This window comes from Macrobrachium rosenbergii, chromosome 12 (genome assembly GCF_040412425.1).
Source record: "Macrobrachium rosenbergii isolate ZJJX-2024 chromosome 12, ASM4041242v1, whole genome shotgun sequence".
NCBI classification, from domain to species: Eukaryota; Metazoa; Arthropoda; class Malacostraca; order Decapoda; family Palaemonidae; genus Macrobrachium; species Macrobrachium rosenbergii.
The window spans coordinates 49,898,745-49,922,806 of NC_089752.1; the positions used below are offsets into that span (position 1 = coordinate 49,898,745).

The 24,062-nt window shown below is 42.0% G+C and overlaps 1 protein-coding gene across 1 annotated transcript in view; it reads left to right on the top strand.

Annotated features, from left to right (window-relative positions):
- Positions 1-24,062, top strand: part of LOC136843654 (pre-mRNA-splicing factor ISY1 homolog) — a 122,598-nt gene that overhangs the window by 75,604 nt on the left and 22,932 nt on the right. Inside the window, exons 4-5 of the mRNA XM_067112205.1 lie at positions 1,355-1,542; positions 4,248-4,381. Coding sequence (XP_066968306.1) covers positions 1,355-1,542; positions 4,248-4,381 — 322 coding nt within the window. The remainder of the gene's footprint in view (positions 1-1,354; positions 1,543-4,247; positions 4,382-24,062) is intronic.

Sequence of the window (24,062 nt, forward strand, 5' to 3'; positions counted from 1 at the left end):
AAGTTACTTATATAAAAATGACATTTTTATAATAAAATTAAGTTTTATATATACTTACCAAGTAATTATATGATCGGAGCCTACCCTCCTCCCCGCTGATGGACAAGGCATGAACAGTGAAGTTGTCTGCTAAAATTGTTCCTAATATTTCCACTAGTGGGCGGAACTGGTCACCTACACGGACTTGCAAAGTGTTACCCGTGAAATTTTGAATTCAAGCTGCTGTGTGAAGTGAACTAATAGCTATGTAATTACTTGGTAAGTATATGTAAAACTTTATTTTATTATAAAAATGTCATTTTTAAGGGTAATGTTGCAAGATGACTTTGAAATGATATTAAAGTGTTTTAGGATGATAGTTTAAGGTATATATGGTGTTTGAACTGTTAAGATAGGCAGTTATAAGCATTTTTAAAATGGGGTTCCAACTTACCGCGGATTTCAGCTTATTGCAGGTGGTTGGGGTCCCTAACCCCCTCGAACTTGTCGTAATATGCTATAATCAATTAGTTCTTCATGCTTTAATGGACTGCATAGAAATATGGAAGGTCCTCTACCAAAACAACACTTTTTTTTTTTTTTCCTTTAACCCTAGCATGACGTATGTGTTTTGTTTAAATATTCATAATGATTTTCAGTGTCATATTACATAAATTTGTGCATCAGTGTATAGAAAAAATTTGTATCTGGTTTAAAGATATTTTTTTTAATTTTTAGAATCTATGCTTTACCTCAGTGTTATTATATTTATAGAAGCGTCACCTTAGAATTTGAAGCTCAGATATGATTTTTCTTCTTTCTCACAACTGTTACAGGAATATAAGTAAAATAACACACTGCTATGAATTGCTTCATTTCATTTAAATGTTCTTCAGTGCCAAAGTCAGTTTAATATCACAAGAAAGAATTAAAAGCATAAATTTGTGAAGTAAGATGTATTATTATGTGAAAAAAGCACAGTAAATGTAACAAAAAAAAAATATGTACTAATAATAAAGTATATAATATAAAAGATAGACTCCATTTAAGTGATCTGTAAAAACCTAGAGGTAAACAAATCATCATGGTGAAGCTAGTGTGCCAAGCAAGGCAGAAAGCATCCTAGGACTGTCGTTTGATTTCGGGATTAGGACACTACTGATAGATATGAAAGAGAAAGTATTGACCAGACATATAGCTAATAAAAATTTATGAGTATTGTATTATAGAGAAAATTATTGAATGACCTCATAACTTTACTGTATTGCATAAAATCTTGCCATCCAGTTTTAGGAATTTTAACTAAAGGAGTTGTCCTAGCCATATGAAATTTAAGGTTTAATATACAAATATTTAATTTTTATTCGTATTTTAGGGGTTATATGTACTTTGGAGCTGCAAAAGATTTGCCAGGCGTACGAGAACTTTTTGAGCAAGAACCACCCCCACCTCCTCGCAAAACACGAGGAGAATTGATGAAAGATATTGATGCCGATTATTATGGGTATCGTGATGACGACGATGGGGTTTTGATACCACTGGAGAGAAAAGCCGAGAGAAAAGGTAAGGTATACAGTGAGGTTATATGGGGCCCTGGTGGCACACATCCTCTCCATGTATAAGGTGTGGCCCCCAGTTGTACCCCCACAGTTCATGCCATTCCAGGCAGTGAGGCTAACCATGAATAAGCTGACAGTATTAAACACATACTAATAATTTTGTTAAACATTAGTTATAGATGATACTTAGTTTAGAATTTGTTGGCGAGACCTAACCAGATTATCCAAAATCCGGTTCAAAGTCATATAAAGGGAAAAGGTGATGGAGGGTGCTTGATATCAGCTGTACACCATCTGCATTTCACTGTGACCTCTATGTTCGAATGGAATGGAATATAAAATTTAGGCCAAAGGCCAAGTGCAGGGACCTATGAGGTCATTCAGCGCTGAAAGGGATATTGAGAGTAAAAAAGTTTTTAAGGTGTAACAGGAGGGAAACCTCACAGTTGCACTATGAAACAATTATTAGGAGATGGTGGAAAGTAAGATGGAAGAAAGAGAATATGGACAGAGGTACAGTAAAAGGAATGAGAGGGGTTGCAGCTAGGGAACAAAGGGAAACTGCAAGGAACCTTAATTTATGCCTACAGTGCACTACCAGAGGTGCACTGATGGCACTAACCCCCAACAGGAGTTGTTACAATGTTGCCATCAGCTTAAACAGCCATTAATGGGTAAAGAATAAGTGATGGTTATACCAGGATTACCTCCTTGGAAACCGGAAAAGTAACCAAATACTGTAATAGGACCATTAATATGGGAAAGAGCTTATAATTAAAACAAAATGGTATCCAAGGGTACATGACATGGTAAATAACCATATACAGGTACCTTAATAATATCAACTTGTGGAATCTGCAAATCTATTATCTCTTTTGGGTTTTTGCAGGGATTGATGCTATTAAAGTACCTGTACTGTATATGGCTGTATCAGTGCTAATAACTGCCTGTGAGTTCATTATTTTCACTTTTGCATTGTTGTGCATTGATTATGCTTTTTCTTTCCCAAGCCCTGATAAAGAGGTAGGGTTAGAGTCAGGAAGGGCATCCATTGGTAAAACATCTGGCTAAGCCATTTTATGATAAAAAATTTTCATAAATGTGTCACTTTATTATTAGTTATTTGACAATCCAGTAAAATATTGCATGATATAATACTCATACAAGAAATTTTAAATTTTATTGTGTATTATCATGTACCTAGTTTGTAATATTACATTGACATTTTCATTTCTTTTATTGGCATGAAAATTCAAGGATGTTAAGAAAATTCTGGATAATCTTGATAGCTAGGGTGGAGAAGATCCTGATGATTTCTTCCCTTTGTTTTTTAAAAAAACTTGTAGTGTGTTGTCTCCCAAGATAAGTAGATTCTATAGATTTTTATGTTGACAGTATCTTTGCAGATGAGCGCAAGCTTAGTAATACAGTGCCTGTTCCAAAAAGTGGCATATCTGCAGATTGCAGTAACTACAGGCCAATCTCTATTCTCCCTGTGCTCTCCACAGTTGCTGAAAAACCTATCTTTAAGCCACTATATAAGTATGTGGAGTTTAAAGGATTCTTAGCATATAGGAGCATTTAGCTACCTGTGATGCTCTTTTAGACTTGACTTGCCATTTGCAAGGGAACCTTGATAAGGGTTTTGAGTGCAGTGTAATTCAAATAGATTTTAGTGCTGCTTTCGATTTAGTAAATACAAAGCACTTATATATAAACTTTAGAATCTTGTGGTGGGTGGATATGTTTTAGGATTACTTCAAGATTTCCTTACAGGTCTGCAGCAGCAAGTTGCTGTGGATGGGATCTTTAGTAAACCAAGACCTGTTTTTGTTTGTAACTTTTTCATAAGTTGTATTTCAACAGAGATCTTTGACATTCACAATTGATCCCTGATCCCCTTTATGCCAAGAGCAACCAGATTTGCTGAACAGGAGCACCAATATGCAGTAAATGTGCCTGGCTGTCAAACTTCTCAGTTCCAGAGGTCCTTTATTCCTCACATTGTTGGACAGTGGAACAGCCTCCCAGAGGATGTCGTGCAATTTAAACTTCAGGTCATGCAAAGATGCAGTGCATTACTACCCTAATACCATCCTCCTTGCATTTGAATACATTTTTATCTATTTGTTAATTTATTTTTTCTTTTTAAATAAATTGATATCTTCATGTATTTCCCTTTACCTCCTCTTACTTCTTCCTAATGAACACCATATTCATTGGATGCTTGGATTTCAAGCACTGGCCCCTGTGGGCTCTTTCCGTATGAAAATAATAATAATAATAATAATAATAATAATAATAATAATAATAATAATAATAATAATAATAAAAAAAAAACTTACCAGACAGTCCCTGTTTTTCCTTTCCTAGCTGTCAGTGAAGGTTATGACTTATGAAAAGTGAGCCAGTGAATAAGTGGTACTGTACTTTTTTAATTATCAGCAAAATAATTCTGCCTCTAATATATTACTGTACCTTTCGTAAACATCTAGGAGAGCATCATGTTTGATATTTGGGAGACAGTTTGCCAGTACAATACTGTATATGTTAGGCTTCTTTTGAAATTTGGCAACGAATTAAAATACTTCAATGAAAGATGCACATTGTTACAGTACTTTTATATCTGTGCTGTCAAGTCATTGTTAAAACTGGTATAATTTATTTTTTAGAATTATTGTCGTTTGATATTTGGACATTACATTTCAGTGATAAAAGAAGCTGTGAAACGCTACACTAGTAAAAAGCTTGAATCACTGAATGAAGCTGAAGATGGTCCAGATCATGTCACACAGACAGAGGATGAAGAGGAGGAAGAGGATGAAGATGATGAAGATTCTCAGGTATGGCTTTTTTGTCACATTGTATCACATACTCTTTACTGTAAACCCTCCGTATTCATGGTCTCATGGTTCATGGACTCACCTATTCGCGGATTTCTCTATATAACATATATACACATTATTCTCTAAAAATTCGCCCATTCATGGTATTTTTCACTGAGAAGTATTCACTAATTACTGTATTTTCATCTCATTATCATGACTAAATGCACTTTTTGTGATAAAATTATTAAAATACTCGGGTAGTGCTCAGGTTACAATAATTCGCCTTATGATAATTTGATTTTGCAATGGGGTAAGCAATTAACCCTTAAACGCCGAGCTTCTATTTACAAAAGCGTCTGCCGTATGCCGGCAGCATTCGGGAGTTAGCGCCGAAGCGGAAAAAATGTTTTTTTCAGAAAATCACAGTATGCTTAGTTTTTAAGATTAAGAGTTCATTTTTGGCTTCTTTTTTTGTCATTGTCTGAAGTTTAGTATGCAACCATCAGAAATGAAAAAATATTATCATATATAAATATTGAAATATATGACAGCGCAAAAAAAAAATTTCATATATAATTGTATACAAATCACGCTGTGAGCAAAACGGTTAAAGGTAATGAGTTATTTTTTTTTCTTTGTATTGTACACTAAATTGCGATGATTTTGGTATATAACAAATTGTAAAATGATCAAAGCAACACAGAGAAAATATTATCACAAAATGATGCATGAATTAAGTAGCATACGGATGTAAAAGTTTTTTCAAAAATTCACCATAAATCGAAATATTGTGCTAGAGACTTCCATTGTTGCAAAATGAAGGTAATTGATTGAATATTACTAGACTGTAAGTGTTTTAGCTTACAATTGCAGTTTTCGACCATTTCGGTCGAGTTAAAGTTGACCAAAGGTTGAATTTTTTCTATTTATCATGATTTATATGAAAATATTTCAAAACTGATAAAAGCTACAACCATGAGTTATTTTTTGTTGTATTCTACATGAAATTGCACACATTTTCATATATAAAACTTTATGTAATGAATAATATAAAACGGTGCAAACATTACAACAAAGTGATGAAAGAATTTCTGAGATGTTCGGCCGGGTTACCGTGCGGACGTAAGGAAAAAGTTTTTTTTAAAAATTCACCATAAATCGAAATATTGTGCTAGAGACTTCCAATTTGTTGCAAAATAAAGGTAAATGATTGAATATTACTAGATTGTAAGAGTTTTAGCTTACAATTGCGTTTTTCGACCATTTCAGTCGAGTCAAAGTTGACCGAAGGTTGAAATTTTGGCACATCGTGATTTATATGAAAATATTTCAAAACTGATAAAAGCTCCAACCATGAGTTATTTTTTGTTGTATTCTACATGAAATTGTGCACATTTTCATTTATAAAACTTTATGTAACGACTAATATGAAACGGTGCAAACATTACGACAAAGTGACAAAAGAATTTCCGAGATGTTTGGCAGAGTTACCGCGTGCGGACGTAAGAAAAAAGTTTTATTTTTCAAAAATTCACCATAAATCGAAATATTGTGCTAGAGACTTCCAATTTGTTTCAAAATGAAGAGAAATGATTGAATATTACTAGAATGTAAGAGTTTTAGCTTACAATTTTGTTTTTCGACCATTTCGGTCGAGTCAAAGTTGACCGAAGGTTGAAATTTTGGCACTTATTGTGATTTATATGAAAATATTTCCAAACTGATAAAAGCTACAACCATGAGTTATTTTTTATTGTATTCTACATGAAATTGTGCACATTTTCATATATAAAACTTTATGTAATGACTAATATAAAACAGTGCAAACATTATGACAAAGTGACGAAAGAATTTCTGAGATGTTCAGCCAAGTTACCGCGCACGGACATAAGGAAAAAGTTTTTTCAAAAATTCACCATAAATCGAAATTTGTTCTGACACAATATACAAACCCTCGGTCCTTTACATTAGGGATTACTTTCAGGCGTAGGCTGGGAACTGCCGTTAAACTCTTGAACAAGGTGGTTAGGCAGTAACTACCTCCAGGTAGGCGGGGATACCCGCCTGCCCGGATGTAAACATTCCAGTTTGCTTTCGGCCGTCATGTGTTGCTGAAGTGTTTTCGTTCTCTCTGCCTGACTGTCGTTAAGCTCTTTTTATCCCGGTGGGATCTTTCTGTATTTTTGTTTATATATACGTGTGTTTGATATTTGTTAATACAAACCCACAATTTGTGTTAACCTTGCGTAAGCCGTCGTTCCCTGCCTGTGTCTTGGATTTGACGGCCAAGGGCATAACTGGAGTAGCGTAACCAAGTGGTAATGCTGCTCTCCACCGGCCCTTTACGTAAATACTGAAGGCACCCCTGTACTTTCGGAGATATAGTTTGGGACGCAATATCTTCTCTCCCCTACATCCATCGGGACGTAAGAGTTAGTTCCTTTCTTGGGCTGTTCCTGCTGATGTAGATCGATCGCTGTCATTGCTGGTTTTCATGTATGCTGTTGCAATGCTTCCTGCGTATCTGTGGTCCATCTGCTCCTGCAGTTCCCTGTGTTATGCTCTTGTCAACTCGACGACAGTCTCTGGGCTGCTCTCCTGGTCTCCTGCCGCAGCCGCCCTGATCACTCCTGTCGCTGCTAGTGACTTTCAAATGACATTCTGTCCATTGCAGTAGCTCCTGCCTTCCGAACTGCTAACGTAGCTCCTGCATCGGATGTCCTGATCGTGCCCGCTTCTTCTCCTAGTGATCGTGCCTGGGGCCACTTCCGTTGTGTTCCTGCCAGCTGCCCTGGAGGTTACGATGTCTGCCATCCTGTAGAAGATGTTGGCGTGAAAGGGAAGGAAATCGCCTTGTGGAAGTGGACGTTCTGGCCGTTGCATAGCTCCTGCTCTCCGAACCTTTGCGTGGCTCCTGCATCAGCTGTCCTGATCATTCCTGCCGCTTCTGGCGGGTCGTGCCCAGGGCCGCTACGCGTGCGTTCCTGCCAGCTGCCCCAGAGGTTCTGATGTCCGCCATCCTGTAGAAGATGTCGGCGTGAAGATGTAGGAAGTCGTCCTGTTGAGGTGATGTTCCTGGCCGTTGCAGTAGCTCCTGCCTTCCGGTTGCTGCCATAGCTCCTGCATCGGCTGTCTGATCATGCTTCTCCTGGTGGTGGTGTCTTGGTTGCGTCGTTGTGTTCCTGCTGGACTACCCTGGAGGTTCTGATGTTTCGTGTCCACCATCCAGTAGAAGATGTCGGAGTGGAGGTGAAGGAAGCCGTCCTGTGGAGTAGCCGCCGTCCTTCTTCATCTTATCTTCGATTTCGTCTCCTGCTCGTCTTCTCTTCCTCTCCCGAGGTCCAAGGCGTCCGAAATCGGACAGACCTCCATCGGCCGAAGGAAGGAATGCTGCTTCTTCCCCTTGATGCCCTTGGACGTCTAGGGACTGCCTCCTTCCGAGGAGGTAGTGGGTCTCGTTGGCTCTTCCGACCCGGGTTAGGAAACCGATTCGCATAGCCCTGGGTTTTGTGTTTGAAGGCTTGGGCGCGCAGACCTCAGTTTGCGATCGTTCCCGAGTCTTAGAGATTCCGCCTCTGAAATGGGGGCTGCGCCAGGTGGCTGGATTCGCGAGCAGCAGTGCTCGAGATTCTGTGGAATATCAGTATCGATCTGGTCTGGAGAGATTTTCCTGGGCCCAGTTAGGAGCAGTGCGAGAGAAAGGGCGAGGCACCCAGGTGTCTTGGCTTCTCTTCCTGCCAGCATAAGCGCTCCCAGTGTTTGCCAGTGCTCGTGGGGTTCCCAGCCGGTGTCTCGATCCTCTTGGTTCGAACACCAGAAGAAGCAGGAAAGAGATTCATTTTGGGAGTCCTCGGGACTTCTAAGGGACTGACTCTCTTCCGGAGACAAGTTTTCTCGTTGACCGATTCGCATTCTCCTGTGGGATCTTGCGTTTGAGGGCCACGAGGATGACCTCGAGGCCACGCTCGTTGCCAGTCTTGGAAGTCTGCGTCTAAGACTGGTTCTGTGCTTGCTCTTTCGATCTATTAGGAAACAAAGCAGCCCGCCCCGATTTTGGAAGTCTCGTGGGTAGCTCGAATTCTATGAATCACGAGCACTCTCTTCGAGAGGCACAGGGCGGAAAGTGCAGGGACACCCAGGTGTCTGGTTGCCGGGACACCCAGGTGTCGGGTGCCGCGATGCCAGGTGTCTCAATACTGCCCGCCAGCTGCTTGGGTTGCTCGGCCAGGGCTTCGTTCTTGTGTCTCGAACTTTAGGGTTCGAGCATGCAAGATAGCAGACACAGAATTCCCCTTTGAACCTTCTTCTGGAGGGGGCCTCGGCCTCGAATGAGTTTAGGAGTTTGGGAAACTAGCAATTGTTCACAGCAGGCGAGTCCGGCCTGCCCAGTTATGATTGTGTTCGCGCCAATTGGCTCGGCTCGGCCCCGGTCGCACTTACGAGACTGGCTCGGCTCGGCTCAGCTTGACTTGCTTGGCTTGCCAGACTAACCGGCTCGCCCGCTGCCTCCCAGTCGCGCGCCATGCTGACCAGCTGGATCGCGTTTCACGTGATCGGCTCGGCCCTACTCGGGTTTCCGATTCGGGTTCTCGGCTATGTTAGTGAACTTTTGCTCTTCCCAGGAAAGCGCTTTTTGCCACGGCACAAGTGCTCTTCTTTCCCCATGTGGCAGTAATCTCCTTCAGTTGATTATCACTCCACGGTCCGCCTCTCCTGCTTATCATACTGGCAGGACAGGTAGGGATACTCTTTTCTCCTCACCTGTTCTCTTCTCCTCTCGGTTGTTCCGAGGCGAAGACAGGACAGAGAGAGCTCGGCGAAATTTTCTTTCGGAGTTCGGCTGCCTGGCGTGCTTTGGGTATCGGTCCCCTGATTCTCGTATTATACCAGGTAGCCGAGGAGGATTTCGCTAAGGACCTGTCAAGGCCCTCCTCAAGGGGAAGGTACAGAGTTTCACACATTGGAAACAGCGAGGGTCTTCCTCTTCAAGTTCACGATTGCCCCGTGTTCTCCAGAAAACTTCGCGCCGATTCGTCGGCGCCGAGGATCAGGACAGGGCCGGCTCCCCAATGAATAACCTTCATCACTGCAACCCTTGCAGTTTCCGAGGACCAAGAGTGTCATGGACCGCGCGGTCCTGGCTTCGAGCATTCTCGACCTGATGAATTCTTTTCTTGAAGGAGTTAATTCAGGTCGAGACACCCAGCTTCCACCCCTGCCTCGACAGAATATGAATTCTTCTTGCCTCGGAGGGTCTTGCCGACTGCAGTTTTTAGGCCATTCTGGTGCTAAGAAGAAGGACTTTGTCCCAATTCAGATCTCGGTTTAAGTAAGTCCCGAGTTGGCTCGACCCTTGGGAACGAACCTTTACTTAGTTCTGCCTTTCTCTTTCAGAGATTTTCCAGATACCCTGGTAATCAAGTTCCCACCAGTGCACTGACTTGTCCTTTGGACAATGGCCAAGAACTCTGGGTCTTAGTCATCTCAACTCGACCTTGAGTTCAAGCCAGCCCCCTCAACTCCTTAGCTAAGAAGTCCTAGGCTTCAGAAGAAGATTGCAACTGCTGATGCTTGGACAAATGATACTTATCAGTCTCTGGAACTGGCAGCGACATTGCGAGACTGGGAATGGATTCCTTCAGGAGAAGTATCTAGTTCTGGAGAAGGCCTCAACCTTCGGACTCGCCACTGTTAGCTAACACAGCCCTCCCGAACCCCCAAGAGCGCGGCATGGCCCCAAACCACGCCCCTGGGCGGAGCTATCGGAGACGAGCCCGGGTTGACTTGGCAATAGTGGTCACATTTCTGAAGTTTGACCCGGCAGAAGGTTCGCCTCTTATCCCTCCCGCTGCTTACAACTTTGATTTGCGGTTCTCACAAATTTGCTCCCAGCACCTAGTGTAATATCTCATTCCACTCCCAAATTATGGAGAGGCAAACTCTTACTTCCGTGGAGGTTCATCGGCTTAGTGAAGATTCCGAGGAGGAGGATGTAGGCAACAACAACGTCCACTATCGACTGCGGGAAGTGATATACCTTCAAATTCTGACATTGTTAATATGTTACTCCAACAGAATCAAACTCTCATGCAAATTATTCAGAAAGGGTAAGGTTTTAAATTTTGTTTACTTGAAACGTCATATGGAAAGCAGCGGAATGGGACTCGTGGCGTCATCAATGCAAATGGCGTACGTCGTAGTTGTTGTTATTTTGAAAGGTTCGAGCAGCCATTTCCGAACATAGCGTAAGTAGCTTAAGCAATGCATGATTACAGCTTTAAATTATAGGAGGAAACCAATTAAATGCTCTAGGGATAAAGAAACTTATTACTAGGTATACAAAACTAAGGGCTTGCCTGACACTCAAAACCGCAGCTTAATAGTAACTAGTAGTAGGCTAGACCACAGGTAAGTTAGGCATTTGGGTTCACAATTCCCACTTTCAACCTATCGACATTAGCCTGGGCACTGGGGGCGATCTGCAAGGACAACATATGAGGCAGGTCTAGATTATGTCAATAATAACAGAACTAAACCTAACATATTCACTTAAATAAGGTCCTGAATTAACCTAAGAGGGCTATTTGAGTCGTGAACCCCATTGTGACTTCAGCCTTCTAGGTCGCTGCTGTCCATATTCATTAGACCTGTTGAACAAAAATTGAAATTAAATTTGGAAAATAAATCACTGATGCAATAACACATTCATCTCGGCAGAAGTGGTTCACCTGCTAAGAAATGAGGGCCCCCACCTACTAAGCGCTGGGTTTGATCACCTGAGTTACCTGAAACTGCAAATTTAAACCTCTTTTTCCTTTTATAATATTGAAGATGAAATGATTACGAGGATTTCAACCTTCTTACCTTCCATAAACCCATTCCTTCATATATTTCACCAATTTCAAAGCTGAACCATCTTTTTCACAGAAAGGGAAAATTCTTTTGAACAACTCATTATTAGCTTTAACTTTCAGTGAAGGCCATAGTGATAATCTGGACAAATTCTTTGTTAGTAGTCAAAATAAGGAGTTCTCAGACTTTTAAATTGATCAATACTCCAAAGTTGAATTTCTGGCCTGAAGGTAAGATATTTGATGATAGCCACAAGAGAAATTTTTCTATGACAGAAAATATTAAGATGAGTATTTCCACTTTCAAGGGCATGCAGCACTGCACACATAGTATATCCTCTAAAGTAAATGACATTGAGTTCCTGTCCAAGATTATTATTGGTCCTCTGAGAAGGAACATAGACTTAGTAAATTTGATAGGAATTTTAGAAGTAGAGCACTTCCTAGATACCTCAAGGAAGAGATGAGAGATCTCATAATCAAAGCAGACATTAGAGAAATTTGAATATAACTGAAGATTAAAAAAACTGCCATTGCTGCCTGCACCGTGAGTCCCCTCTCAGAGGTGAGGGGGCAAACTTCAGGGGTAGAGATTCAACTTTGGTGGCAGATTTCAGGAAGAAGGTACAATTTCCCCAAAGGAGGAGGTCCCAAAATAACTTTTAGTTTTGGATTCAAGTCTAGAAGCCACTTAGAAGAGGTAACAGGCGAGGTAGTTCAGGGGAGATTCCAAATGGACAAGCGAATAATTCAGAGCCAAAGAAAAGAAAGACAAATAAATTTTTCTCCATCAAGAAATTGAGTAAACTCAGCACCAGTTTTTAATGCACCAGTGCACAATGTTTAACTCGGCACCAGACCAAGATGTTTACTCAGCTCCAGACCATGAGTTTTTATCCAGCACCAGACCATGAGTTTTACTCACGACCAGTTGATAAATCTAGTTTACTCCGTGACCAGTTGTTAATGAGCTTTGCTCAGCACCAGATAATAACGAGCTTTGCTCAGCACCAGACCACCATGACATTGGGCCAAATGCTTTAAGAAGGATGGAAGACAAGAGACCTTGCCTCCTGGGCCCTCAAACTCAATGTGTATAACCTCCCAGACCCCAGAAAACAAGATGAGTAAGTCACTACAAATGATATTAATAGTTGAGAAAGCTTCCTAATGCCACTCTTTGTGTAAAATTATCAGTGAAGGGGTGAGAATTCCATTTAATAATAAACTAAAAGCCCAGAGATCATTAAAAAGGGTAGGTAAAAATAGATTTATTCAGCTAACAAGCGGAAAATTTTGAAACAGAATGTGATAGACTGTTAAACTAGGAGTCATAGAGCAGATCCGCAGAACTTCCTTTACTACTCCAATCACATATTCTATAAATTAAAACCAGACGGAACAGTAACGACTAATCTTTGACATGGTGTTAACACCATAATAAAACCTTCCTTTACCATGCTCAAGGCTAATACAATATTTCATATCTACATCTAAACTCTTGGGCCTGCAAACTAGACCTAAAAGATGCTTATTGGCACATTCCATTACATGCAGGTAGCCAGAAATTTCTAACCTTAAACTAGGTAGAAGGGAAGTTCAAATGGACTGTGGTACCCTTCTGGACTAAAGACAGCCTTATATTTTCAAAGATAATGTACACGGTGATCAAGTACATTAGAACTACACATAACATCCTAATATTCAACTATCTTGATGACATTCTTATATTAGCAAAAGATTATCTCATGCAAAAATCACATTCAGCTATCATTAGGATCTTATCAGACTTAGGATGGAATATCTCTTTTAGAAATCCACAATTGAAACAACTCAAAGAATTGAATTTTTAGGGTGCATTACAATCTGGTTAAGAAAACCCTTAGAAACCCATTCAGAAAAAAACATGAGAAGTGTATCAAATTGGCCAAAGCTTTCTCCAACTCTGTTAAATCTGACCTTCATTCATATCAGATGTTAATTGGAGCATTAAATTTCAGTGCTTCTTATACAAGCTGGGAAGGTTCCATCTTAAATATCTCCACAGATACCACAGTTATTTTAATTCAGATACAAAATCATTTCCACACTCCTTCAAAAATACCTAAAAGCCCTGGGAACAGAGACAACTGTACAGAGATTAACATTCCAAAAACAGAAATAGATGCAGAACTTTTTCTGAGATGCTTCCAACCAGGGTTGGGGAGGAGCATTAGTAATAGCAGGTAAAATAGGCTCAATAAATGGAACTTGGACACATGAAGAATCCTCCCTTCATTATTAATGTAAAAGAGTTATTAGCTTGCTTTATTCTATGGAACACTTCAGTACAAGGTTATATAATAAAGTAGTTCTAACACATGTTGATTCAAAAGGTTACTAATAGTTGGCTAAGGAAGCAGGTAGTATCAGAAACAAGTTAGCTCAAGAACTCTTTAAGAAAATGCTAGACATTATAAGGTTTACAACATACTGGTGATAAATTCCATATGGATCAGGGAAGTAGTAACACCATTGCAGACTCACTTTTCCAGAGACCTGAGATCCATTCACACATGAAACTTTGCCTCTAGTGATAGTTTATTCACCTAATATGTTCAGACTTCAATTTCACCCCGGAAATAGATCTGTTTCAAATGTAGCTTCAACACAAAGTGCAAAAGTTTTGTTATCTCTTCCCAATCAAGAAGCCATCAGCAATAATGCACTTTGCGCGATTAGCTGGAAGGGATCAACACCTCTCTCACGCCTTTCCACCAGGATTCTTACTACACAAAGTAGCCTTTAAAATCTATAAGGAATGCAATAATAACATGCTTTTATGTACCATCGTCATGGGGACAGAACCATGGATCCCATTAGTGAGGTCAGTCTCACAGCACAAGCGATATACTGTGAAGATCAAGACTACCAGATAGTTCTCCGGGGATTGTATCTCACCCTCGACAAAGCTCAATCAACTTTGATCAGCTTCTTCAAAATGTAAAGGACCAGCTCCCCAAATGCCTTTCCTCCTGAGGTTTGCTCTAAAAGTACTATCAGCTTGAGGGACAGCTCCGTACACAAGTATGAGAACCTATATAATATTTTTAAAGCTTCATTCACAAAAAGTATGGAAGGGACAACAAATTTCTTGTTAGTAATTATTTTATTTTTCAATCACCTTATAGATGGGACTGTCTTACAACACCCTGAAAGAGCTACAGAGCAGCTTTGGGTCCTATCTTGTCAAGGATATTTCCCAGGTTGTCTTGCAGAAGACAAATTATGTCCAAAGCAATGATATCCAGGGTTAATAGAAGGAAGCCTGGCAACACTCACCAGTTCCCTGGCTGGGACCTAGACAAAGTAATCTCCTTCCTCAACACTACAAGTGGGGATGACTCTATCCTACTACTGACACAGAAACCTTATTTTTAGTAGCCTTAGCTTGCCCTCTAAGAGCAAATCAATTTAACAGTCTCTGCATTTCCAGGAGCACCTTCACCCCAGAACACATTGTCTTCGGAACCACCCCTTCCTTCATGGCCAAAAACCAAAAGAACAACTATACGCATAATAGAGACTGGGCTTTTAGGAAGCTTCCTAACAGACCAAAATATGTCCAGTCAGACAATTGAACTTTTATCTAGTATACACAAACAAAGTCTGTATGGAAAGAAACATAGACAGGAAAGAATTACATATGGCTAGATGAACACTTCAAGATTATGACTTTACAAAAGATGAGACAACTTTTAGGGAGTGCATTTTCAGAGCCGGCCCAGATACAAACTAAACAGTCTACTAATTTCCACTCAATAAGGGGGTCCAAGCTTCATCAAGACTGGTATGGGGTATATCTATGCAAGAAATTATGTGAATGAATTGGAAGTGACTCAGTCTTCCAGCTCGTACTTATGCTCTCCCTCGGCTTGCAGGGGCTTTTGATGCAGTAGCTGGATTTCATCTCTGGCCCCCTGAGCATCTGTCTAGCTGCCAGTGGCAGTCCGGAAGGTTGAGGCCTCCCCTCTCCCAGAACAGTAAGTTTGCTTGTGAACGGAGGTTCCTGGAGTGGATGCACTCCTTCCCGACTCAAAGATCACCTCAACCCTACCCCGTGAGCGAGGAGACCACGTACCAGGAGGTTATATATACAGAATATATACAGGTTACAATCACTACTTTTCCACAGAAAACAAACTAACTGCAGAATTTTCAATTATATATCAACCAAACAGCACAAGAAGATTGACCTTACTAGTAAAAAGACCTTTTACAAAACAAATTTACACCTTCACAGAATTCCTTCATATCTTGAACAGCCTAAAGGTAAGCTCAACCACTTCCTGCGTTATTTTTGTTCTATTACAACTTCAAAAATGTGACCACTATTGCCGATTAACCTGCTGCGTCTCGATAAACTCCGCCCAGGGGCGTGGTTTGTGGGCTCATGCGCCTCTTGGGAGTTCAGGGAGGTTGTGTTAGCTACCAGTGAAAGCGTAAACCGGAAGGTCTCGCCTCCCACCCCAGAAACCTCGTTCACAAGTAAACTTTACAGTTCCCTTTAGGTCTAGGCAATTCTTTCCATGAACTTTCATCCACCACCTCTCCTGTGCTCCCGATTCTGAAATGCCAGCCCGGCTAGAGCCAATTGCCTGGTACCCTGTCATCTTGCAAGCTTTCCCATGGTGGAAATGAAGTCTGCTTCCTTTTCCTCAGTTCTTTCCTCTTCAATGTATGAGGAAAGAGTTAGCTAATCTTGATTGAAGGAACTGAATATGTATATTCCCTATCTTGTGTCTACTTAATGATTCACAGATTGAGGAATAGGCGACACTGGTAAGACTCTGTCTTGAATTTGTGTGACCAGGGCGATTAGTACCTTCTCTTCACGTCCTGGGCTCAGCAACAGCCTTTTGGCAGATCCGAGAACTCAGGATGGGCTTTATGCACTCACTGGTTTCAGTTGAACAACAAAAACACAGTAGGGTACGTTTGTCCGACAAACAGAGAGGCAATGGTTTTTCCTCCTGTTTCATCTCGACATTTGAAGGTACTCGAGGTGTTGTTCCTGTTGCACACTCGACAGCTCAATTAACAGATGCATTCCTGGTGGGATGTATTGACGATAGAGCAAGCCTGGCCTCGGGTTTGAGTGATTGGACGGAACATGTGCCTCACTCTTTCTTCAAAGATTCATGCAGAGAACTGTTGGACTGAGAAATCTTTACCGCCCTGTTGGGCCTCCTGCACACAAGTCGGTAGTGTTTTCTCGCTTCCTCACTCTGAACCAGGGGCTGCTCTGTTGAGGCATGTCTTTGGGTGAAGCACTCGATATCGCGTTTTCCCTCGTATTTTGTCCGTTTCACTAGGGGTTCCACGAACATTGCTCACCCCGAGTTACAGACAAACACTAAGACTTCTTCATCCCACCTGATTGCAGGGGCATCGAGAAGAATTCCGCTGCCTATATCCTGTCCAGCTAGCACAAGAAGCGGTTCTTGAGGCAGTACATCCCTGTGTGTTCAGGACTTGAGACTTTCCAGCTTTCCTTACCAGCACAGAGCTTTCTCGCCGGGCAGCAACAGATATAGCTGGATATCCCTTGAAGTCCTCAACATTGTCCGAGGGACTGAATCCGTCTTCGCTGGTGGTGTCGTTGTGGAACTTCTTCGGCTGAGTCGCTTGTCAAGTCTGGACTTCGTCTTCTCCGCCCGAGGGCTGCTTCTTCCTTTCATTTGTGAAGAATGTAGGCCCTTGCGACTAGTTTTCTATCAAATGAGCCTTCGTCTCCTCAGTCGAAATTGGCTACGGAAGAGAAGCTTTCTTTCAGTCATGCTCTCCCAGGAACTGTTTCCTGGTGGCATGCAATCCCTGGCTTAGGTTCCTGTCGCTCTGTGACTCACCACGAGTCTTGGCGGATAGAGATATGCCCTCTCAGGTCCATCTCTCATCTTACCTGGCCTTGGCGAGAAGATGGAAGAACAGGAATGGGGATCATACCTCAACCTTCTCGGATGTTGTAGGTGGACTCGAATCCATTAGCATCGACTTGTCGGGTTCGAGTCCTTCTTGTTCCCTCCTCCTGACTTTGCAATCATGATCCAGATCATTAGTTACTTTTGTCCTATTGGGAGTTGTGTACTTTCCGAAAGGTTGACATTCCTAACCTGATGTCAAATAATGCGTTTTACTTGGTACTGTCTCTCCCAAGGAAGAAGTGTTAAGGACATCTTTCTCCTGACCGTGAAGTGATCAAGGAGGTACTGGCGGCCGGATTTACCACGACCTGGCAATTTTCACCCGAGAGCTCATGAAGTGATTATTTGGTCCATCCCGCATTCGAAGAATATGTCAGTACCACAGGTGCTGAAGGCGGGTGTGTGGTCCCACAGAGTACCTTCACCTCCTTCTACCTCCGGATGTTGCACACAAGTCCTGGACACTTTTCCATGGGTCCTGTGGTGGCTGCTAAATGTTGTGTAGCTTATCGGCTCCCCAATCGGGACAGGGTTGCATCTCGCCTATGTTGTACAGTTGTGATTGGGAGAATGAATGTTGAGTGACTGGCCTCTCTTCTTTCTCATCTGGCTCTCTTCCACAGGCAGGGGCGGACATGTCGCTACAAGCTGGACCGGGCGTTGAGGCGAATAAGATAAGGCAACTGGAGTTCTATTATTTCCGTTCAGGTATTAAAGCAACCCCTCCTTCCTCTTGCAAGGGGAGGAAGGAGACCATGACTATGAGACAAACCCAATACATGATGCCTTTTATTGCCATCGTCAAATTCTTCTAACCTACTTTGCATGAGCTGGCCGTTTCCTCTTTCATGCAGGAACCCAGAAGTCTGACAACTGATCCTGCATTTCTTACAAACCGATCTTTTGTCAGAGGCAGTTTTTCCCTTCCTCGCTCTCCACGACCAGGAAGGGAAGACAAAGCAGTGAACTCCAGTCAGTTAGGAGAGACTTTATCAGTTCTCCTCCAATCAAGTCAGTCTCCTAATGTAAGGATCGAGGTTTTGTATATTGTGTCGGAACAAATAACAATTTTTAAAAGTAAATTGTATTTTCTAACTATACAAATCGGGTCCTTTACACTTTATGCCCACCTCATGCCACCCCTCAATCTGTACCCAAATAAAGGCAAACTGAATTTTACATCCGCAGACAGGTATCCGCCTACCTGGGTAGTTACTGCCCTAACCACCTTGCTCAAGAGTTTAATGGCGTTTTCCAGCCTACGCCTGAAAGTAATCCCTAATAAAAGGACCTCGGGTTTTGTGTGTTAAGTAGATCATCGGAGTGGCGACGTTTGGCATCTTCACAAACAGAAAAATACACAGTTTGATACAGAAGATTCGTTGGAACGTATGAGTACGCCATGATTAGAATGCTTGCATGGCAATGCAAGTAGTGGTGATTGTACATCAAGACAACAATGGTTAGGGAGAAACAGGACAGAAATATTGTATGGATGGAAATGTGTGTTCCTTTAGAGAGAAAGAAAACTAGATGCTCTTTTGTCTTGTCCACTCTGATGGACGACTTAACACACGAACACACACATGTTTGGAAGAGACGGCGTCAGCTCTTACAGATTTTCAGCAGATTAAGCGCGGATGTAAGGAAAAAGTTTTTCAAAATCTACCATAAATCGAAATATTGTGCTAGAGACTTCTCGTTTGTTGCAAAAATGAAGGTAAATGATTGAATATTACTAGAATGTAGAGTTTTAGCTTATAATTGCATTTTTCGACCATTTCAGTCGAGTCAAGTTGACCAAAGTAAATGAAATTTTGGCACTTATCGTCATTTATATGAAAAATATGTCAAGATTGGTAAAGCTACAACCATGAGTTATTTTTTGTTGTATTCCTATATGAAATTGTGCACATTTTCATATAGAAAACTTTATAAAGGCTAATAGAAAATGGTGCAAAATTACAACAAGTGACTCAAAGAATTTCTGAGATTTTCAGCAGAGTTAATGATGCTTTCTTTTGGGATAAGAGAAATTCCTTACAGATGCGCAGCTGGGCCACGCTTTTTAAACAAACAACAGCGTGATCGTGAACTCAGCATCTCTCAAAGTAGCGATTTAAAATTTTTCTTGAACGAGGTCTATAAGTATTTTTCCCATGAATATTTAAAAAACTTTTTGAATCAGCTATTTTACGTCAACTCATAACCAACAGACAAACTTTTGTCGACATAAAATACGATCAGTTGATGTTAAAGGTTAAAAAGTAACTTTTAATTTCATTTTAAAGTTAGCTTTAATAATTTGGGAACATGATTAGGGTCATAATTAGTGTTTAAACTTTAGAAATAAGCATCTATTAGCATTTTTAGAGACCGTGCCAAACTTATGCAAAAATTCTCCTTGCGCGAGGGGTTCTGGAACCTAACCTCGCTTAAGTTCAGGGTATGACTGTACTTCCTTTCTACTTGTGCTGAGTGTTGCTTTGTCTGCCTGCGCTATGGAGAGTTGCGGGCATCGTCGGTGGCCTCCCCTCCTTCCTTCTCTCTCCTTGTAGGTTCTTTTATCTCTCCTTTGCCCTCTTCGCTTGTTCGTCTGGCAAAGACCGCGAGGGGAGGGCACATGTGGTTGGGCAACCTCCTCTCAGGGGCTTCCTCTCGTTCCATAGGGGAGTTCCCCTCGGAGCGAGAGGAGTCTCCCTCCACTAATCATCCTTGCTTTTTCTTTCAGGTTGACAGTGAACATTGTAGGCACAGCAGTAGTTAGCTGGGTATCTCAGGTAGTATATCTTTGCCTGAAGGAGTCTCAACGTTCATACAGTGTTTGCTTTGGGATCAACCACAGTACCTGGTTGGAATGGCATAGATCCGCATCAGGATTGTTCAGACCCTGTTCCTGCCGACGTGGATCGATCTCTGTCATTGCTGGCCTTCATGTATGCTGTGGCACTGCCTCTAGCGTATCTGTGGTCTGTCTGCTCCTGCTGTGTTTCCTTTGTTATTGCTCCAGTTCACTCGGCGACAAGTCTCTGGGTGGCTCCTCCTGATCTCCTGCCGCAGCTGTCCTGATCGTTCCTGTCACTAATGGTGACACTCATGTGATGATCCTGTAGCTCCTGCTGCCTCTCCTGGTGGTCATGTCCTGGGCCACTTCTGTTGTGATCCTGCCTAGTTGGCCTGGAGGTTATGATGTTTCATGTCTACCATCCTGTAGAAGATGTCGGAGTGAAGGTGAAGGAAGTAGGACTGTGGAGGTAGCCACCGTCTTCTTCAGCTTATCTTTGATTTCATCTTCTGTTGCCTCTTCCCTTCCTCTCCTGAGGTTCAAGAGGGTCCCGGAAACCGGATAGACCTCCGTCGGCCGAAGAAGAGGAAGGCTGCTTCTTCTCCCTTGATGTCCTATGGACATCCAAGGACTGCCTCCTTCTGAGAAGGCAGTGGGTCTCCCATTAGCTCTTCCCAACCTTCGGGTTTGGGAATCGATTCGCATACCCCTTTGTTGTGTTTTGGGAGCCGCGGGCGCGCAGACCTAGGTTTGTGCTCCTGTTCCCAGTCCTAGAGGTTCTGCCTCTAAGATGGGTGCTGCTTCGGGTGATAGTTTGCGAGCCGCTCTGAGTGCTCAAGATTCTGCAGAATATCGAGTATCCCAGTCTGTTCTGGAGAGTACTCTCTCCGGCCCAGTTCGGGAGCAGTGTGAGAGAAGGGCCGAGGCATGTTTCCTCCCCAAATACCATGCCAGCCACTGATAACAGCCCCAAGGTACTGCAATTTTCATACACTGTTTCAACTTCTTTCAAATAGTGAGATGTGAAGATCAGTTCGCACTTCCATTAGGCCAACTGTAGAATGGAAGTGAGGGGCATGTGTGCCTGAAAGCTAATAAGGTAGAGACTGCCCTGACAGCAAGAGCTGTCACATTAAAAGTAGGCAAAATGTCCTCCTGAATCTGAGAGTCCACCTCAGAAATTAAGTCTTTGATGAAGAAGGACAAAGCACTCTTAGTCAGAGAGCAAGACGGGTTCTTGACAGAGCACCAGAGTTTACTGGATGGTCCTCTGATCTTCTCGGTCCTCAGGAAATACCTTAAGGCCTTAGGGAGAAAGAACTCTCTATTCTTCCTCAGAGCCAAGGTAGCCATTAAGGTCTTAATGAAGAAAACGGGGCCAGGGCTTGGAAGGGTCCTCTTTCTTGGGTAAAAACCAAGGGTAAAGTAGCAAACTGCGTATCCTTGTGAAAACAAAAAACCTACCCTTTATCAATGGTGTGGAACTCGCTAATTTGTTAGCAGTAGCCAAGGCCATGAGGAAGAGAGTCTTCCGAGTGAGGTTTCTCCGAGAAAAGGAATGAAGGGGTTCAAAAGAGGGACCTGTTAGCCACTTCGGCACTACGTCCACGTTCCAGGGGACCGGATCTTCCTTTCTTTGCTTAGGCGTATCAAAGGCCTTAATGCAGTCGTTAAGATCTGGGATTGATGCAAGATTCGGGACCCCTGTGTTTAAACACTGAACTACACATGGTTTGATACCCCTAAATGGTGGAGGATGAGAGAATCCTAGATCTCCTTGGATAAAGAAGGAAATCTGCAATTTGGGTCACAGACATCTCAGAAGAAGAGACATTGAGTCTGAGACACCAGCTTCGGAAAACACGTAGCCTGGAAGATGCAGCTATTAAAATGACGTCTGCATCTTGCAAGAGCCTTTGCAGCATGTCTTGAAAAACCCTTATGCCAGTCAGGGCAAGAGCAGACAACCCTTTGGTATCTCTTAAAGGGAGTAAATACAGTTTTTAGGGGAAGGAGTCTCAGAAAGTCCACCCACAACCGTAGCAGGTCCAGGAACCATTCTTTCTTGGGCCAGAATGGGACTATGAGAGTCATCATAATGTTCTGATGAGCCCAAGACTTGAAGGGCGGAAAGGCGTACAGTCGATCCCAGCCTATTTGCAGTTCCAGATTTGCGGACTCACCAATTTGCGGATTTCTCTATGGAATATATATATACTGTACACATGATTTGCGGAAAATTTGCCTATTTGCGGTATTTTTCACTAAGAAATATTCACTGCTTACTGTATTTTCTTATCATTTTCATGACTAAATGCACTTTTTGTGATAAAACTATTAAAATACTTGAGTATAAGCATTTTTTTTTTTTTTTGTATTTGAACTATCAAAATCGGCTGTTCTAAGCATTTTTAGAGGGGTTTTAAGTATTCGCGGATTTTAGCCATTCACGGGGGTTGTGGTACACATTCCCTGTGAACACCGGGGTTGACTGTAGTGGTCCAAGCGGGACCAATCTTGCAGTATGACGTCTGTTGTCCATGCTAGAGGGTCCAGGGCCTGAGGACAAAAGAGAGGAAGGCAATGGTTCCTTGAGGTGGCAAACAGGTCCAATGTCAGCCTGCCCCATAGTATTGCAGATTCCAATAGACCAGGGGATCCAAGGGCCACTTGGTGGGAAGGACCTACTTTCCAACGGCCCAGTTTGTCCGTCAGAATATTTAGTTTGCCCTAAATAAATTGAGTGACTAGACTCACCCGATTTTATCTGTCCACAGTAGAAGGTCTCTTGCTGTGTGGTAGAGAGAAAAAGAGTGAGTGCCACCTCGCTTTCATATGTATGTTAGGGCTGTGGTATTGTCTGAATGGACCACCATAGTCTTGTTATGAACTAGGGTCAAGAAGCACTGAAGCCCTAAGTGAATTGCTCTCAGCTCTCTGATGTTGATGTGAAGGTTCTGTTCCTCTGGCGACCATGTCCCAGAAACTTCCCAGTTCCCCAAGAGGAATCCCCAACCTAGAACTGGGGAGTCTAAATAGAAGCCTAGGTCTGGGCTCAGAGGATGAAGGGCTTTCCTTCCAAATCAATGTTTGGACCGCCACCATACCGGTCCAACTTTATCTCTGGGTTGATGGGAAACGTGTAGGTGTCTGGCTGTGTTTCTCTGTCGCAGTTTGCCTTGAGGAAGAACTGCAAAACTCTCATGAGAAGTTTGCTTAACTTGACGAATGTCTTGGTGGACGACAGAGTTCCCAGTAGGCTCATCCACTGATGGGCTGAGCAAGACAAAGGGGCAAGAAATTTGTGGACCATCTGAAGGGAGTTGGCAATGCTCTTGGCAGACGGAAAGGCCTGAAAAGTCCGAGAGTTGAGACTCCCCAAATAGGGGAACTCTTGTGACAGGACCAACTGGGACTTTTGAAGGTAGATGATTATTCCCTGTTCCTCAGGGAGGAGATGTTCAAGTCCTTTGTGCACTTTTCCCTCGAAGTGGATCGAAGAGGCAAGTCATCCGGATATAGACTGAAGTTTATGCCTATTAACCCTTAAACGCCGAGCCTCTGTTTACAAAAGTGTCTGTCGTATGCCAGCGGCGTTCGGGAGTTAGTGCCAAAGTAAAAAAAAAAAAATTTTTTTATTTTTTCAAAAATCAAGCATGCTTAGTTTTTTAAGATTAAGAGTTCATTTTTGGCTCCTTTTTTTGTCATTGCCTGAAGTTTAGTATGCAACCATCAGAAATGAAAAAATATCATTATCATATATAAATATTGAATATATGATTAATGAAAAAAATTTTCATATATAATTGTATACAAATCGCTGTGTGAGCAAAGCGGTTATTTTTTTCGTCGTACACTAATTGCGATGATTATGGTATATAACAAATTGTAACGATCAAAAGCAACACAGAGAAAATATTATCACAAAATGATGCATGAATTTGTAGCGTCATGGACGTAAAAACAAGTTTTTTTTTTAAATTACCATAAATCGAAATATTGTATAGAGACTCCTGTTTGTTGCAAAATGAAGGTACTGATTGAATATTACTAGACTGTAAGTATTTTAGCTATAATTGCAGTTTATTTACCATTTC